Here is a 20928-nt window from a genome sequence, read left to right as displayed (position 1 = left end):
CATGACGGCCTTGTTCATAAGTTACAGAATATTACTGAAACCACACACAGAACTATTAAAATCTTACCTTATTGCCAGAATATTTAGAGTCAAACAAAAGACCTAAAATAGGTAACAGCATGGTAATGTATTAAGGTTAACACTTCACTTATACTCTACACATGTGGTAACCACAAATCAAAATATCACAATGGCTACATTTGCTTACTGTCAAAGATAATAGCGAAGAAGCCACACAAAAATTACAACAGGCAGGTGACAATATAAATAAATGGACCCCCCTGAAGAATTAAAATTTACGAGAGTAAATCTGTGCATGTGTGGTTCACGTATAATGAGACCGCACAAGCATCTAGTCAACAGTAAATCATCAAACAATAAATAATAACATAATTCTATAGAACAACAATGAATCTTGATGTAAAACTTCGCCGAAAGGAATATGTAAAGAAGAAAAGGAAATAACTGGAGTGAAAATATAGGAAAATCTATTGGTTAATTGGAAGAAAATCAAATACTAATGGTACATAATAAATTGCCTTTATATAAGCAAGGGATTGAAACCTATATGGACATACGAAATTCTATTGTGGAAATGTTCCTCAAAAAGTAATATCAATACAATAACCTTGAGATCTATTGTAGGTGAATTACAGATACCGACTGTAACTCAGTTAATAAAGAAGAGGCATCAGGACAGACTCCATTTTCATGTCAATATCGAATTAGTACAACTCTTCGATAACACCGAAACAGGATATAGACTCAAAAGAATCAAAGCATATGATCTTGTGTAGTGTGGTATAGTGAGGTGGATCTAATAGAAAATCAGCAGTGTTAATATATAAACATTATTACACCACATTAGACTAGGCTAAGATTGGGTAACAATAGTTTAAAATTATTTTCATTCGTTCTAACAGGTCAATTGAGAAGTCCCTCACCTGACACATAGATGGGGCTACTAGAACTAAATCCATGTTTTTTAGCTAGCCCTAACCGTCAATAGTATATAGTATTTTGAGTGAAGTAATTTTTGTTAACGTGAAAAAAATGGATAAAAACGAATTTCACGTGTTGATAAAATATTGCATTTTGTCAACAATACTGTCCGAAGAAAATCAACCATTAAGGATCGGTATGCTAAATTAAGACGTGGGGAAATGAGCACCGAAGACGGTGAACGTAGTGGACGTCCAAAAGAGGTTGTTACTGACGAAAACATTTAAGAAATCCACAGAATGAGTTTGAATGACCTTATATTGAAATTTAATGAAATAGCAGACACTATAAAGATATCAAATGAACGTGTACATCATATCATTCACGAATATTTGGGTATGAGAAAGCTCTGTGCAAAGTGGGTGTCGCGCGAGCTCACGTTTGACCAAAAGCATCTACGAGTTGATGATTCGGAGCAGTGTTTAAAGAGCATCAAGCGTAATAAACCCGAGTTTTTGCGTCGATAGGTGACAATAGATAAAACATGGTTCCATCATTTCACTCCGAAGTCCAATTGACAGTCATCCGAGTGGACAGCACACGATGAACCCGCTTCAAATCGTGGGAAAACTCCATGGTAAAAATCCATGAATTGGGCTTCGAATTGCTTCCTCATCCACCGTATTCTCTAGATCTGGCTCCCAGTGATTATTTCCTGTTCTCAGATCTCACAATAATGTTCGCTGGGAAGAAATGTTCGTCGAATGAAGAGGTGATCACCGAAACTGAGTTCTATTTTGAAGCAAAGGACAAATCGTACTACATAAATGGTATCGAAAGGGTGGAGGGTCGCTATAATCAGTGTATCACCCTTGAAAAGAATTTTGTTGAATAAAAAAATTAATTTTTCCAAAGAAATGTGTGGTATTTACAGTTTGAATAAAATGCTAAACGTTATAACACTCTATATAACTTACAAATATTCCTTAATCTTAATGAATGATTATTTTTGTTTTGCTTTTGGTACTTTATATTAAGTTTTTTTTCTCGAAGCACATGTTTCACATCCGGTACGCAAGAGATCACTTCAGACGTATACCTTTCCATGTCGCACAACCGTAAAAGATAACGAACAAAGCGATTAATTATAATTTTCTTGGATCCTCTCGTCTGCGTTAGAAGTTCGCTCAAACACATTTCTGTTTCCCATGTAACGGCGGAAATTCTTCTAGTAAATTATATCAAGGTGCAGTTATTAAGCTGGTGAAAATTGAGAGAAAATTCGTTAAACGACTTCATTAAAAATTAATTTTCCTTTTTTTACCTTCCCTTTTTTCGGGATATGGGCGCGAACCCTTTCCCCCGCGCTCGTTTCCCCGTCTTACCGCGTGAAAAATCTAGTGGTCGAAAATTAAAATTCTTCCTTTCGCTTTTAACAATTTTTCTTACAGTTGATAGATCTTTAAATCGTCGACGTAATTGAATTTTTGCGGAATAATTGTCGAATTTAATGCTTGGTCATCAATATATGTATATCTATTCTATTCAAAGTTTATTTATATACGTCAAAACATTGCAATGTTACCGCATCAACTCTGAGGTTTAGTTCAGTTTGGCTTTGACATACAACAAAGTTCTAATCTAAATAAAATAATTAAACAAAAATACTGTTTTCAAATATAATTTATTTTAACATTGTAGTGTATTTAATAACCACACTTAATTATACAGCCAGAATATTTTATAAAAAAACAGTATAAAAATAAAAATTTATTAGGTTTTGTTGGTCATAATATTTATTAATAATTAAATGCAGATATATTGTGTTTCATCCAGGGAATAAGAATGGATTTATTCGTGGTACAGAATTAGTGTTTTCCTCCAAACCCAATGGCGACTACCATGGAGAAATGAACCAAAACATGTATTTGTTATGGTGGAATCGTGAGGCTATTATTTTGGACTCCAACAATAGCATCAAGAAAGGCTGTAATGAACGAATGGCTTTCAAAACATGAACTGAGTTTTGAAGAGACTAAAAGTTGAAGTATTTCAAATTGTTATTAGGTATAAATGAAATATTTCATTGGGTTTTTGCAATTTACTTTTTTTAGAAATAAGCCCGAAAAAAGGTATGGGGGTAGCAAAGAATTATTATGATAGACATGCTGATCGAGAAGGATATTCCATGAATAACTGTTTGGATGTGTAGAAGGAAGCATTGACGACCATAACACCTTCGGTTTGGATGAACTCAATAAGACACAGATGTAGTAATTATTAAAAGGTGGATCGTGAACATGTTTTAGGCAGATTGGAAATTAACAGTTTAGTGATTGACCTGGACAGGCCATGTGATAAGGCTGAAAATTCCTAACACAGAGTGATGAGAGTGGAAACAACTAAAGGTATGCACATAATTAATAGAATATAGCTGTAGAAAATAGTATTATAGGGCGTGAAAGATTTGTATGTACAAATATGTTTGTAATTGTTCAGAGTTAATCATGAGCATTAGGTTAGAATGAGGACGAAATGATATTGCAAGATCATTATGTAGTTTACCACGAGATTGAATCATCTAGGGACATTAGTCTCGGTATCAATGAGATATTGCATACATATATAACTATGCAGAAGATTTCTTCAAGTTGGTTACCGAATAATTTAATAAAAGACAATGCCAAATCCGATAAATGTAATTCACGCGAGAAACACTTCGGAGGAAATGGTCACCTGGTTGAATAACTGGACATGTGACAAAGGTGCTGGTTGCACACAATGGCACAGAATCATTTGTTTACCAGAAGTGCTTTGTGAAATACGAAAATTGAAGCTGTATCGAAAACTCATTTTTCATATGACAATGCAAGCTCTCATACATTAGCGGAATCAATAAGCTATTTGACTGGTCATCCACCATACAAGCCTGATTTGGCAAAAATATTACGAAGATACTGGAAGATTGATCCATTGGAAGATTGATCCTATTCACGCCAGAAACCAAGACTGAATGTCTTCTGGGATAATTTCTAAGTTGGTCACTAGCCAGTCGGTACGCTTAATGCTGGTAGGCTTAAAACCGTGGTTCGGAGCCAACGTTAAACGGTAGGTCCAGTCCAGATAAACCCTCGTTAGTTAAAGGAGAATTGAAAGTATATATATATATATATATATATATATATATATATATATATATATATATATATATATATATATATATATATATATATAAAAGAGTAAGAGTTTTTGGCCTTCAGTTTGAAGGCCAAAAACATTTTGAAGGCGAGGATTTGAAACCGTTTGAGTCGAACAATGACAGGAAATGGTCTTAATAGGAACAACAATGCTATTCTTCAGCACGATAAGGCTTAATAGTATAAAAAACCAGTGAAAACATATGCAAACCATGAAATATTGAAATGGGAAGTGCAACCCCACCCGCCGTATGCTTCATACCTTACTCCTTCTGATTACTATTTGCCTTGAGATATGAGTCGGGACCTGTCTGAAATTCACTATGACTGCTTTATTTCCTATAAACTTACCAAAAACAGGATGATTCATGGATAACCTCAAAAGATTCATCGTTCTTTCGAGGTAAAGGTATCAGAAATTAACGGCTATCGATGGACAGTACTTTTAATAAAATATATTGTACCGGATTTGGCAATAGAGCCTCAAATAAAGAAAACTAAATTATAGGCAAAATATATTCAATTTAACACCTATTAGATGTTCTTTATTTCCTTAAATTTTATAAAATTGTTCGAAGTCAGTTTGTCAATATATCAGGTATTAATATAATATCCATTAATAATAAAATTAACAATACAATTAACAGACCATTTTTATATATAAAAATAATGTGTACTTAACACATACAAAATTAATTTTTAAGCATTTTTGTGGTTATTAAAACCACTATAACTCCAGCATCTATTAATTGAAATGTCATGGAATATTGATAAGAATCCCGGACGTTTTTTATCGATATTTTATGTCTTGATATTCGCATTTCTGTTTTGAGGGAATTTGAATTATAGTATATTTCTGCACGTGTGCTTGCAGGGTAATCGATTCGCCGTTGTTTAGATGGTAAATTGTTAATGAAGTTTCCGTCCTTCGCTTTCAAACTCCGTCGCAATATATCGTTCTATTGGTTCCGCATTCCTGCTATCCATCAAGAAGATAAGTGAAAGTGAAAAATAGAGCAAAGAAAAAACAGAATCCAATATATTTATAAAATCAACTTATTGTTAGCCATTATTAATATAAATTATAAATAATTTACCAAATCTGGAGAGAATATTCATTTGAGTAATACTGTTTCTACATAAACACTGCGGCGAAAGTTTCACGAAGTCAACATTCATGGAAGAGCTGTGATTGTGAAACTATTTGTAAGGGAAGCCAATGTTAAGCTGAGAAAAAGTGGTGAAACAATCACAAAACCTGGATATTTGGTGATTGGAAGAATACGGTATCGTCATTGTTTCCTACAAACAGTCAGGTTTATGTATGAAGATATCAATAGAAATCTGCAAAGAAATTTGCAAGCATGATTGATTTCATAATGATTTGGGCGGCAACATCGTAGCATTCAGCTAGACCTCTAATTCACATCACTGGTTTGGATTTCACTTTTAATGATATTTTAATTTTTACTGTGAGTTCAAACGTTCTAAGATGATAATGCAGCCATACACACGGCCAAAAAGGTTCAGTTTTTGTTTTAGAAGCACCAAGAGCTCTGGTTCGCACAATCACCAAACCTCAACATAATTGGGTTATTATGAAGAGTTTTAGAGCAGAGACTGAGGAGTAGATTTCCATCTTGTTAACATCATGAAAGCAATCTTGGTTTTGGTACAACAATAAGTGGTAGATAAGCAGACAATATTATAAAATACGCTTATTGTTTAAATAACGTATGGGCTTTTAAATAGATGAGAATATCCACACTGATTTAAGATTAAAATGAAACTAACATCATCATTTGTTATGCATAAGTATGTTTTAAAAATCTTTCATTTAACTGATAATCAGATAGATTAATAAGTAATGTGAGTGAGGAATCTAAAATACCTAAACTTTTCAACAGTTTCATATGAAAATCCAATGAAGATATATAGCAATGAAATCAAACTGAATAGTGTGTGTATCTCAGAGAGACAATGCACTTTGGCCGTTTTGACTTATTCAGCATCTACTTAACAGTAGATGCCACTGTGACCACTGGGGTCAATCAAATCAAATTCATTTAATTCATTATTTATCATGATTTTTATATTCTTAGGTTTATACTTCTGTTGTGCATTTTTTTCACTTGATTGTAAATGAGAAAAACGGGAAAATTTACAACCACTGTATTTAAAGGAACTCAACTTAGAAATAACAAACAATACTATAATAGACAAACAATAGGATATAATGAATGGTTAAGTACGACAATCTGTAGCCTGTCAAGGAGGAGGGGGTTTAATTCACCGACAATCGACAAAGAGGTTATTGTTATTGTTGGGGAAAAAATAATTGAGGTGATGTAAAAGTTAGCCGCGTAATGTAGAATATCTAATGAGGCAGTGAACTTACGTTATCTAAATATTTAATGTATTGCCTGCTGCGATTTGTAAATTCGATTTAGAATCAGGTAATAATTTCTTTCTCATTTTATTACAATTAAAAAGAGATACAACGCTCTCTGATATGTTCACAAATGTCCGCAAATTTCAGTAAAATTCATTAGAGTAGTAAACATTTTTGCTGTTAAATATTAATTAATATTTAACAGCTTTTATTGAAAGTATTTTTTAGGGTCTTGCAGCTACACTGATTATTAGTATGGGCACGATTATTAAAATATCTTAAAAAAGAAAAATATAAAGTTGGATTCATCGAACAGAAACGGCCCTAATGCGAACCGGGTGACAAATCAAGATCAGCTTGATATTTGCTCCATCAGTGATCATATATGAAATTTTTAAAAACAGTGAGTAGTTTTTTTCAATATTAACATAATTTTTTAAGAGGATGCTGTCTGGAGAGTATCTATAGAGAGCTTTGAGCTATGAGATATCGTCTTTGAGGAATGTAGCACATCTTCATACACTGTTAGGACTTAAATAGTCCAAAGATAACCCACGAAGTGGTTTAATGGAACTTTCAGACATTGCTTTTAAAATAATACACTTTCTTAACAGGATATAATAAAACAAAGGAAGATTTATTATTTCAATTTGTGTATTTAGATGAGACATGGATATTTCAGAATGGGATCGATATATACAATCGTCACTGGGGTCAATGCTCTATCTACACTTGTGATATATCACGAATGGAGAATATTACGATGGCTGCATTTGCTGATGATACTGCGATTATAGCTGTCGGAGACAATAGCGAAGAAGCCTCACGAAAATTGCAACAGGCAAATGACACAAGCTTGGAAAATAAAAATTAACGAAAGTAAATCTGTGCATGTGCAATGCATCATGATCATGATGAATCTTGATGCAAAACTTCACTGGAAGGAACATATAAAGCAAAAAAGAAAAGAACTGGAATTGGCATATTGGAAAATGTATTGGCTAATTGGAAAAAAAACCCAATTAACAGTACATAATAAATTGCTATTATATAAGCAAATACATACGGATTTCAATTATGGGGATGTTCTGCAAAGAGTAACATAAACAAAATAAATTTTTTTAGAACAAAGTTCTGAGAGGTATTGTGCGCGCATCCAAATACTATAGGACTGATTACCTACATCGAGATACCCACAGTCAGTAAACTAATCAAGAGAATTGCAAAGGGGCACGAGGAAAGACTCCATTCTCGTGAGAATATTGAGGTATTGCAGCTTTTGGATGCCACCAGAACAGGACACCGACTCAAAAGGATCAAACCATCTGAACTTGTGTAGTGAGGTGCATATAATAAAAAAATTCAGCAGTGACATGCATAAACATTATTTCACTGTCGACTGAGATAGGACAGATGGGTCTTCCTAGTTATATACCTAGGTTAGTGGGAAACGACTAGTAACAATCTAATAACTAAATAATAAAAAAATACATATTAGATGTACTGTAACGTTAAAATAAATTATATTTAATAAAATGTGTAAGAATTGAATATACAAATAAATATTCGAATTCGGAGTCTATTCGTATGAGACACTTATTGAGATCTCAGTTATTTAAAGCATATTTTGACAATTAATTCCTTTAAATTTCATTAATATAAGTCTTAATTTTTTTAAAAATCATGTTTGAATTAACTACAAAGGCATTTAAAATTCACGATAACCTTAATAGTGTCCGAGTATTCCTAGAATGTCGGTATTCAACGTAAAACTCCGAACACGCCGGTTCTGATTACGTCGAACCATGCTTTATACTTTTTAAAAGCCTTTTGTTTTTCCCATTTAAATAACGTAGATCTCGTTCGTGAAATTAAGCCAGTTTGAACGTTACCTTGCCGGGTATGCAGCTGCGAATGTGGACGCTATTTCGAAAACTACGAGAACAGATAAGACCATAATCAAAAGCGAACTTCCAGTGTTGCTGCTTGATGTTGTGGACTTCATTTTTCCTGAAACAAAACAGAACGTTCTCTTTCATAACATTACGGCGAATTTCTGACGGGGTTATTTTAGGGATTTATTTATTTTCTAGGGGACGAGGGTTGGATGGGGAAGCGGGGGGAATAATTTGAAGCGGGAGGCGATTATTTCGTTGAAGGAAATTAATGGAGTCGGAGTTATTGTTGTAAGTAAAATAGATAAGACGTATTACATTATGTTATTCTGGATGTACAAGTAAGATTCCGTCTTCGTTGTACGTGATTTTATTCGTTATATGCTGCTGTATTTGGCAGGTGTAGGGTGATTTTTAGAAAATGTGGTAGAAAATGTTCTCATTACTGAAAAAAAAGGGAATTTCATTGAGCCTGATATTCAGTTTTTGCTTTTTTATCCTTTAAAGCAGTTAACGTTAAAGCAATGATGAGTACAAAAGAGGCAAAGTTGCTTGGATATCATTTAAAATCATAGGGGTTATGTTTTAAGGCACTATGATGTGAATAATCGCTAATATAATAAACAGGTTCGACACCTTAAGTTGTCTGAAAAGCAAGAAAAACTTATGCTAGATTTCAGCACAGAGAAAATGAAAAGGCAATATAAGCAAATAACCAATATTTGAGCGAAATGGTATTGAATTGACAATAATCATATAAAAGTCGATTTCACCATCTAAATTACATGATGTTTCAAAAAATATATTTAAGAGCTTTTTATTTTTTTTAAATTACTATGATGGTTAATTTTAAGATAAGGATAAAGTTGAAGGTATGAACATGAAATGAAACACAATTTGGTATATATATATATATATATATATATATATATATATATATATTTAAATAAATAAAATAAGAGCTTATACTATTTCTAAAAGTATAATTTAATTTTTATATAACGCTTTTACAGTATTAGTCATTTCATTGTAATCCTACCTAAGAAGACAGTAAATCATATGATAACAATTAATAATACAGAGTGTCTTTCTTTTTATGAAATTTGGATATTATGTATATATTAGTTATGTCAGATATGTTAATAGAGCCGAGTAAAGTAAGAAATATAGAGGATGTACAAATAAAACAAGTAAATTAATTTAAGAATCTGGGTAACGAATTGAAAGAACCACGAACTTATACTTTGCTATCAATAGTAAATTCGTTAATAAAAGGTGATACCAAGAAGAACTAAAAAGGAAATATACAAAACAATCCACAAGCCAAGCCTAATAATTGGTTGCGAAACGTAGGTCTTGTCAAAGGGAGATAAGAGTAAGATAGAATCATCAGGAAACAAGAAACTCAGAAGTGTCAAGTGTGTAATAAAGATAAACAGGATGAGAAGCAAAGAAATAACAAAATATCTCAATATTACAAAGATATGGAAAGCAAGGGCGACAAGTAGAAGAATCAAAGGGCAAACCTTCGATGAATGTATCAAAGAAATACTTTAGAAAACTAAGCAAAGGCAGACAAAAATGGATACAGCTTATATATGGAGCAAGATACAATTGATATTAAATACAACATCCTACCCCACTATGTGGAAGCAATTTTTTGAATTATATATGTTGATACAAATAAAATAATATTTCTTTTGAGCTTTTTTAACTCAAACTTGTTTTTATAACTGACTGTATATATAGTATAAAGTGAGTATATAGTATATTAAAAATTATTCATAATATATAATAAAATGAAATTCTAATAAAACAATATTTAAACGAAACGAAAAACATTACAAGTCCCAATTTCAAAAATTATACATGCACATATTAAACGATATAAAGTTTTAACATATTTTTTCGAAAATTTCTTCAGACAATTACAACACGGACCATATTGCGTACCATATTTAAATTTGTGCCGAGTTAAAAAAATCTTGGGGATATTTGTGGAGCCGACTTTTATTAAACATTCCGGACGTACTTTCGATATGGAGTAACGTGTTTCGTTTCAAATGTTCTGAACGGAATTGAAACTTGAAAACTAATTTGTCTTAGTCATTCAATGGTAAGATATATTAGAAAGTGTTATAATGATTTAAATTACTTAAGCAGCTATGGTCTGTATATTCAAAATTAGAACATATAAATTTTTTTATCAACGAGGGTTTATCTGGAATGTACCTACAGTTTAAAGTCTGCTCCGAGCCACGGTTCTCGACATTAAGGCTACCGACTGACCAGTGACCAACTTAGAAATCATTTAGAAGACACTGAGACTTAGAGACATCCGGTCTTACCCAGCCTGGTTTCTGGCGTGTCTGGGATAATTTTTCTTGACGGATTTTGCACTCTTGCCTAGGGTTATCACAAATTTTAAACGATCACAGTCCTGTCGCCTTTACCACTGCATCATTCAAGCCGGCTTAGAACATTTTGTTCTAGTAAATTATAGTTACGGTATTGTTTAGTTATATGATATTGTACAGTTATATTGTTGTTTTCTTAATTTTACCAAAAAACAAACAAAGTAGATTTTAGCAACATCACTACATAGTATAAAACAAAGTCGACTTTTCTGTCCCTATATCCCTATGTGCGCTTAAATCTTTAAAACTACGCAACGGATTTTGATGCGGTTTTTTTCAATAGATAGAGTGATTCAAGAGGAAGGTTTATATGTATAATACATGCATAATATACTAAGGCAACATTGCTAATTTTTGAGGTTTCTAACGTGATGTCGTAAATTAACCTATTTTTTTAGGCTTATTTAGCAATTAGCAAAAACGCTGCCTAACCTTACGAGTTAGATCAAATTAATGTACTACAGTATTGTACACCATAAAAAGGTCTACAAAAAAGTCCGCGATGGTATATGTTTATCTTTTAGGGATAACCCACATTAAACATTTTTATTGTTTACTTTTTACGTGAGAAAATGGCTTATTTACGAAGCTATTTTAAGCAATACGGCATTAATCCTTATCGAATTAAGTACCTTAAATACAGTGTGCAATTAATATAGATCAATATGGTTCCTTACAGCATGTAAATTAAACAAATATTTTCGGAGATATTACAAATTTAAAATTTGCGTTTAAAAATGTGTAATGTAATAAAAATTGTATGAATTTAGATATTCCAAAGATAGCAGGAAATCTTCATAGTAAGTATAGGGGAAGAGGAATTGTTTTACTCCAAATTTAATGCGTGCAGGCCAAGGGCAGTAATGAATGAACCAAAAATACTGGATCGATTTTAATCATGTTTTCATTGAGTGACATAGGCATATATATTTTATGCCCGTGCAAAGTCGGAGCGGGTCGCTATGTTTTTATATACAACGTTCATATTTTTTCTGTAGTGTATTTAATTTAGTATCAGCATTGCACCTGTGCGAAGCCGGGGCGGGTCGCTAGTATAACTATAAATGTAACTCAAGCATTGCAATGCAGAAACACTGAATTGAAATTGTGTTCAAATATCCATCCAGTCTTCAAAAGTTTAATACTGTGAAAGAAATACATTCTATAGAGAATCATAAAATCATATTCTCGTTTTTCCATAATGAATTAAAATCAAAAAATGTTAGAAATTATTAGGTGCTTGTATGTACTTTTATCAAAAATATCTATTGATTAAAATGCGAAGTATGAATTTAAATAAATATTAAACGATGAACCCTAACTCTCGAAAATTGGATGCTTTTGACATATCTCTATCTTACAAAGTCTAGGTTTCAATGATTTAAAATTGGAGATATAGATGTCAATGACAAAGGGTGACCAAAGATAGTGAATTGTAAGATTTACTGGATGGTGGAAAACCCACTATAACTTTCAAAGAACTTTCAGAAAGCTTTTTGATTCTGATATGAATAAACTTTTTCTAGAAGTTTTAAAACATCTTAATCTAAATAATATACGTATTGATTGAAAATGAAATTTCGTATTGTTTCAGCATCGCGGTCTACTTCCTTGTTAGGCAAAATAATAAGTCTTCAGTGATGTATTTTGGGTGGCGATGAAAGATTAATCTACCATCACAATTTCGGGCGCAAAAAGTTATGGGTTAGTCAAAGAGAACCATTCACATTGAGATAGAAAAGGACCATTTATGGCCATACAGTTTTTATGTTTATATGGTGGTATCAAAAACGAGTAGTTAATGAAACTTGAAATGAAAAATAATTGAATTATAATTTATATAATTACAATATTATAATATTTTGATATTAATGCTTTAATAGACAGTTATTTTAGTTTGGAGCAACTGTAATATCTTAAAGTTAGTATGGAAGTTAAAAAACATTGCAGTATTTACATGAACCTAAAAAGAGGGAAAATAAAATTAATTTTACAAAAAAAAATTTGTCTTATCAAATTCAGTTATTTTAAATTTTATGTAGTAACCAGAAATATGGTCCAAGTTTCTAATGTTATGTCAGAGTCAACTTTTATCTTTTGTTGATATAATGATTTCAGATGATAGGAAATAATTTTTATTCTTAATGGCAATTAAATATCATACATATTATATATTCTTAGAAGTGGCTATTAACCCCCAAACTTATTTTAAGTAATATTGATATTCAATATTTTACTACCGATAATTGTAAAGATATTGGATGAAATCCCTATTAGCAAATGTTGACCGTTTAATTGAAACATAATCTAGACAAATACCCGGACGTAAAGTAATTCGGATTATGACGTGACTGAGCCCTAAAACAAATTTTATTGATCACTGTTAGATAAAATTAAATACTCTCTACATTCCTTGTTCCGTTAATAGGAAGGCTCACGAATAAAAAGCAATATATCTTTTAAGTATTCTCGGAGGAATTTTGTGACAATAAAATGTTGTTTATATTATTTATATTATTATTAGTGCTATTATTTATACAATAGATTTGTTACATTATATTTATATAAGTTTTTAGTGTATTTTTTTATTATGAAAATTAATTTATTAAAATTCATATTTAACTATATGTCAAATTTGAACTTTGAACGAAACTGGCAAAGGGCATGTTGTCGATCCGATAAGGTAAGCATAAGTAGTCGGATGAGGCCAGGTCTGAATAGTACGACCGGTGCTATAAAGCTTCCCATTTGTTTTTTTTTGGTTGGCTTTGTTATATGATTACTACCTCTTTCAGCTTATTGTGGGTGTTTTTAGATCAATGCACAGTCCAAATTGATTAAACTGTGTGATACAACTTTCCAAACATAAATAAGATTACGTGTTCTGAATTCCTTAATCCACTGTTAAAAATATTGTCTCTTAATATAGTTATCTAACACGTCATGACCCTTAGAAATAGTGTAAAAACTATTTACGCTTAAAAACTGTTTTACTCTACAATAACAGCCGATATCCCTCCATACTTATTGCATATTCAGTAATTTTATAAGATATGTATGAACTTTAAAAGTTGTTGCTATACCACTTGGACAAAAAAGATATTTTACGAAATATTGTTCTTTTCTCTTTTGGAGGGACAATAGGGGCAAAAACACTATAAAGTTAAATATTGGGAAAAAATAACTGATTTTGTTTGTGGTAAATCAAACGTAATTATACTAAATTAATAGAAAGAGCAATGAATTCGATAAAAATATAATCGCGAAAGAGTTAGCGGCTGGATTATCTCTAAGGAAAACAATTTTTGGATTGTTAGGCAATTCTAAAGCATAAAATGCCGAGTTTTTTTGCCAAGAAAAATACATTTCTTGCATTATCATTTCGAATTTCCCTCTTAATCTTGGAATGGTGAGTGACGAACAAGGTGAACGCTTAGATAACCAGGCTATAAAATAGGTACAAGAGCGCTATCAATCAAGATGGAATGCTAAAATTTTAGCAGATTACTGCTGGTTTATAATAAAAGAGTATTCTGTCGTTCACAAGAAGAACAGACAATATTTCGTCATTTTCTTTCAAAATATATGGCTCATTTTTTCTATTGTCCACTTAAACCTGAAGTATTTTTATTCATTGCCTATTTTGTTAATATATATTACTATGTTTTTGTATAAAATTAATAACATATATAAATAAATATGATTTAAATTTTTCATACTGTCTTTATCTATTTTTAGTAGTTTAATTTATCATAATTTTAAAATGGTATGTTTTTAAAAGTTTTTGTGTACAGCAGGGAGAATTTGACAAAAATGTTGATTTATGTGATGTTATAGAATACAAAATATTGATATACAGTGTAATTTGTTGTCGCTAGTGATCATTATTAATTGTTTCACCAAGTTTCAATGACTGATACCATTATTCGATGCACAAAGGACTCCCTTTTGTACCTTTGGAGTAGCATTTCACAGACGATTTTTCAATTTTCTGATTAGTTTCTGATATTTTCGGCCTTTGGAGCATACTCATAGTAAGGCTCAACCAGTAACCGATGAGCTTTAACGGCTTTTCTCTTTTAAGAAATAAAAAAAGTAACGTTGACGTTCTTAGGTTGATGTTAATGTTCTGTTACAAAAACTGCGAGGAAATAACCACTACACATGTGGCGAGATGAAATATGTCAGTCTATAGATTGGTTAGCTTTAAATGTAATCTAGAGGGTTCCGTTGGCCCAGTGGTCAAGGCGACAGGGCGGTCCTCCTACATTTGCAATAGTCGCGGGTTCCAATCCTGTTGGGGCTCATGCCATATGAATTCATCGATATAAACTTTATGTTGGTGATTGTAACTGAAAGTGTCTTTAGGTACTAGTGAAAAATCCGACCAGGAATAACCATCCCAGTAACGCCAGTAAGCAGGCTGGGTAAGACCGGATGTCTTCTGGTATGAACTCTTTTTTGGTTACTGGCCATCCGGTAGGTTTAATGCCGAGGACCGTGGTTTGGTGTACCCGTTAAATTGTCTGGCCAGATTAACTCTAGTTGGTAAAAAGGAGATTTTAAAATATTAAAAAAAATCTAACTTTATATTAGAGAAATATTTGATTTGGCTACTGAATTAGTACCGTATTATAAAAATATTTCATCATTAATAAATAAACGAACCGCTAATCAACAATATAATGCGTCCAAAAGTTTAAAAAAATTCTCAAAATAAATAGAAGTGTTTGATAAAATGACAATAGTCTGGTTATATCTCGTAATATGTATTATTAATTTAATATTGAACTGACTGTTATGAAATATTTTCCAATATCCGTTAAATTGTGCTGCAGTATAAGTATCGAGGGTATTGATTTAATAAAATCCTATATATTAATTTTTCAGCCTATAATTCATTTTGTTTTTGTTTAACAGCGGCAATATTTTATAAACTTGACCATAAATTGCAAGTATGTATATAAATATTATAAGCAGCTTCCAATATCGTTTTTATTTAATGTAATAAAAGATATAATAGAAGATGTGGTCTGATAGATAACCTAAGATAAAAATGACGATATAGATTTGAAATAAATCATATGTTATAATTATATGATCTATTATAAAACATGGTGCTTTTTAAATATTCTTTATTCTGAGTTTGTTTCGAATATTTTCAAAATTATTTTAAAAATATATGTATTATTTATATAATCTTTTAATATGTTCAGTTCAAAAGGGATTATTAATAGTTAGGTGATTAAAATTCATCGAATTCATTGTAATTACATCGTTGTACCTGATTCGGATACTGGTTTGTGTATGTGGAAGGAAATAATGGGAATGTTTGTATAGGAAGTTCAACCTATAGATACAAAAAAGTGGCTGCAGGTCATTGAAAAAACTATGTGAACTATGGCAGAAGTTGTGATTAATAATGATGGTGATGATCAATAGCTTCGAAACCAATATTACACATCAATCAGTTACTAAGTTCTTTACTAAAACAAATTATATTTCATCCAAACTGTTGATCACTAAATTACACGAATAGCTTGTCCCTATTCTACCATACACGCCATATATTACGATCAGAACCAATTCATTTAAAACCCCCTCCAGAATATAATTAGTTTTTAATTAATTGAACAATGAAGACCAAGAATATTAATTCGAATTCAATCAAGCGTACACAACGAACCATCTAGATTAACAATCAATCATATTTCAAGACGGTAAATTCATAGATTCTCCGACTGGAACTCTATTCCAATTAATTCAAACAATCGATAAAAACAATCGCGCGGAACGAATAAAATAAAACCACTTTATAATCGTACGTATTCCTCTCTTAACCGAAGTCGTTAAATTATTACAATGTAACGTAAATTGTATACATTATTTTGCTATTTATTAAGTTATAAATATAAGGATTAGCATATATTTATATACTGATAATAATAATAAAATAAATAATTAAATTAGTAATAATGTTGATAAATGTATCATTATTTTCGACTGACTGTGATATTGTTTAAGTTAAAATATCTGTTATTTATTGTTTTCATACTACATTAGTTAGGCCCATAAATTAGTTTTAAAGGAATTTTATTAATTGAAGCTTTATAATGAAAAATCGGAACCTTTCAGGCAATTTACAGGTTCCTTATCGAAGGAACCATCTGTATTTAGAGAATCTAGATCCACGAAGCATATCAATCGATTTTTTTGGTATCTTCAAAAGTAATGAAGCCTCGCTCAGATAGGTGACAGTGCGATTCATATGCCGCAACAAGTGGTAGTTAAAAGGAGCAAGGTCTGGAGAAAAAGCCGTGTACTCTTACCAATTTCCACTTTCATGTTTATATATATGTTTTCACAGGTTTTGCAATATATGAACAACAATGTTGTATCATTTTTTGTATTTTGATAAATATATTTCTATGAGATGCAATGAAATCTTAAGTAGATTCTTTTAAAGAAAGACGACTATAAAATATTGAATGTTGTTAGGAAAGCTACTACATAAGATATTTAATAAATATTCGCATCAAGAAGGTGATACAATGTTAATAACGATAGTACTTTTTTAACAGTTAATGTCAAATGTTGTTTGTAGATAATATAAGGCTGTGAGCGAGTTGAAGGGAATTAATATATTTCGATGTCATTTCTTATTAGCAATCTATATAGCTCCTTAATAATTCCTGTGTTTTATTACATCTTTTTCACTTTTGTGTGATAACTGACTGGGAAATATATGATAATCATTTAAAATTATTGCTTTAAAATATCATTAATGGTCAAATAAACCAGTATGTTGGTTCTTGATGTAATGCTGCTTGAACTTCAACTAATTCGAAATCTAGAAAGTTTGTTGGATGCTCGGTAATGTGCATGTTATGTGTAGCGCTGCTCAGACAGGCGACAACACGATTCATATGTCGCAATAAGTAGTAGTCGAAGGAGCAAGGTCTGGAGAAAAAGGCGTGTATTGTTACCAATTTCCACTTTCATTCTTATAAGTATGCTTTAATCGGTTTTGCAACATGTGTTCGAACGTATTTTGATAAATATATTTTTAGGAGATATAGTAGAACTTTAAGTAGATTCTTTTATAAAAAGAGGAGATAAAGTCATTAGCTTTTACTTGTTCATAAGCCGATCTCACCAAATACAGAGCATTAGCTTGGGGCCACGGATATCGGCTTTGTCGTTGATGTTGATGCATCACCAGGTGGTCCCCATAATACTTGTTTGCTCCGGTAATAAAACGATGCAAAATACTTTTTCCGATTTTGCCATTGATGCAACATTTCGAACTGGAGTTCCTTGTTGTTTCGATTAAAAAGGCATAAATATCCAAGCTTTCGTTCTTCAAGAGATTGGAAATGGTTTCTTGTTTCACTGCCAACAATTCTGCATATTCTTCTCATGGTCATCAACAAGTGACATGTTGATAGCGATGGAGCATAGTTGCCATAAACTTCCCACGACATTTAATGAGCTTAAGCTGTCTTCTACTTGAATTGAAAAGGTTTAACTCCCGCAAAATTTACTTAGTGCATATTCAGATATTTTTAATGCACTGACAAAATGTTTCTTTCACTCTTTGATGGAACATATACTGTAAAGTGTAACCTGTTAGTGAGGAATTTTTGAATGCTAGGTATATATATTATTTTTTAGGAGTATCTTTCTAAACCCTTTTATATTTTTTAAACCGTTCCGCTATTCAGTTAACATCTTATTTAATGCTAATTTTAGACGATTTCCTCTACATCTTGTATAGTTGCTATGATTTTCTCGTATATCTTCATTCAGTTGTGCATAATCAAATAATCCCTCTATAATTATTACGGGACCTTGAATATCTCTTTTTTATATCAGAACAATAAGTGCTATTTGCTTAACCTTAAAAGGATATCTTCCTCTTTCCATTCCCTATTGTAAATTTCTGTTAATAATTCAGCAATATTATTGTCAAAATTGCCGGTACTGCCTTATCTTCATTAAGTGCTTAGCTAAGTGTTTTCCAAGCATATCTCCTTTGTTCTCTTTTTTTGGTAATGTTCTAGGTTGGACTATTGACTCTAATATTGTAGTATGAGAGGTAAGTTTATAAGATTCATAGTCTAAAACCAATCCATTATAGTTGTTGTGAATTTATCGTCATCTAATAATAAATTAAATAATTATTCTTTAATTTAAAATTGTGTTAATTGTTAGATTAATTGATATTGATAGTGTATTTCTTAGTTAGAAGTACTACTAAATGACAAATTGGATTAACAGTTTTGTTAAAAACAGGTAGACTTAAACATAAATTGTCTTTATTTTAAAGCCTTGGCGTTAGAATGAATGTCGGGAATTTTAACTTATCTGACATTAATCACTAAAGCTTATTTTGTATCTTAATCAACTTATAATCCGACTTATTTTACGTTCGGCTATTTGTTCAGATCATCTTTAATTTAAATAGTCAGCATTTTATTGTCGAATCTCGTATTACACCATTGTAAATATCCATAAACCCACCTCAAGTTTGAAAATGAATGATTCTTAGATTTACAATATTTGAAAAATTTAAAACTTAGAAAAGTACACAGGGATGTATATGGCATATATGTTTGTATTTATTTATTTATTTATTTATTTATATAGTATGGACCTATTGGCCTCCGGGACTATTTAAGATCTGTTTAGAGATATATAATTTGCAGCACATTTATATCAGTTAAAGTACACAATGTTATTACAACCATAGAATGCAAAGAACAATATAAATACATGGTGGGAATATAAAAAGTAGTTAAATGTGTAGGATAAAGAGTATATATGACAGTGATAAGGATACATGATACGAACTTGCATAATAGTACATAGATGCATACTATTACATTTCTAATAATAGTACGGTTACGGTTAGAAAATTAATCAGCTTGTCCAGGTTCTCCAGCCTAAGACATTGGTTCATCGTCTCTCCCAGTTTAACCAACCGTCCTTGCGAGTTGTATCTTCGGTATTCTATTAGTATGTGTTTGATAGATAGTAACGAACCACATTCGACGCACAGTGGTGTACTTCTTCTCTTAATGAGAAAATGAAGGGACAGTTTGCAGTGACTAATTCTGAAACGCGAGAATAAGCTTAAGTTGCGGCTGCTGATGTTAGTGGTGTTAAGCCCTGATAATACTCTTTTTTCACCTCCCAAAGCTTGTTGTTTCCTATTAGATCCCATCTGAGTTGGTCTACATATCTAAAGATTCTAGTAGAATGGTGCTTCATATCTCCACTCCAGAACAGGAAACTTTCCATAAGTGATCCCTCTCTCTTCTTGGCTAAGTAATCCGCTCTTTCATATTCAGTCATTCAAGAGTGAAAAGGGACCCACTGAAGGTGATAGTTTTGCCGCTCGTTTGTAATTTAGGGGTTAGTTCACGGATAAGCGAGTGGAGTGACTTTAAGGAGCTCATTAAATTGGAGCGATAACTAATAATTTGTCTTGCAGATCTTGTACTGAGATTAGTAGCACATACATGGCAAACAGTTCAGCCGTCAATACACTCGATGGAACGGCGAGACTGAAGTAATAAAACAAATTGGCCAAGCCCTAGGAGTTCTTGCTTCTCTAAGTTGATGCGTGGAAAATACAGATTATATCTTCTAGCAAGTTATTTTGTATGACTTCGAGATACTTTTACATATTACAATTGTTTACAATTGTTACTAGTTGCATTTCGATATTGTATTAGAAATTAAGTCATTCGTTTAACAGAATCAGGACATAGGTGAGGAAAAAATTCAGAGACGCAAATTACAGTGGCTTATTTTATAATCACTGTATGAAATATTCATGAATTCCTCACACAATTCTGTTGCCAAATCAATTATCTTTTGTTGACTGACTGAGACTACAGCCTGAGTATATTGAAGTCTCAAGGAGTTCTATTTATAAATTCAAATGACGGGAGGACTTCCATGCAAAGAAATTTGTAGGTCAATTGGGAATGTCCTAACCGCAGAACGGTGAATTGAACTACCCAAAGTATTGTGGTGGCTAAAAACAATCAAACATTCCTGGGAGCGGATTTCGAGGA

At 31.7% G+C, this 20928-nt stretch overlaps 1 protein-coding gene across 2 annotated transcripts in view; it reads right to left on the bottom strand.

Moving 5' to 3' along the window:
- Dh31 (diuretic hormone class 2) overlaps positions 1-20928 on the bottom strand; it is a 161859-nt gene that overhangs the window by 55269 nt on the left and 85662 nt on the right. For both annotated transcript variants that reach the window (XM_076396968.1, XM_076396967.1), the window contains exon 2: positions 8424-8541. In XM_076396968.1, coding sequence (XP_076253083.1) covers positions 8424-8536 — 113 coding nt within the window. In that variant the 5' untranslated portion in view covers positions 8537-8541. The remainder of the gene's footprint in view (positions 1-8423; positions 8542-20928) is intronic.

Source organism: Rhynchophorus ferrugineus, unplaced genomic scaffold (genome assembly GCF_030347505.1).
Source record: "Rhynchophorus ferrugineus isolate W39M unplaced genomic scaffold, kcgeb_rfMv2 rfM2, whole genome shotgun sequence".
Classification (NCBI taxonomy): Eukaryota; Metazoa; Arthropoda; class Insecta; order Coleoptera; family Curculionidae; genus Rhynchophorus; species Rhynchophorus ferrugineus.
Note: the sequence above shows the minus strand (reverse complement) of the source record. Positions and strands in the feature narration are given on the sequence as shown.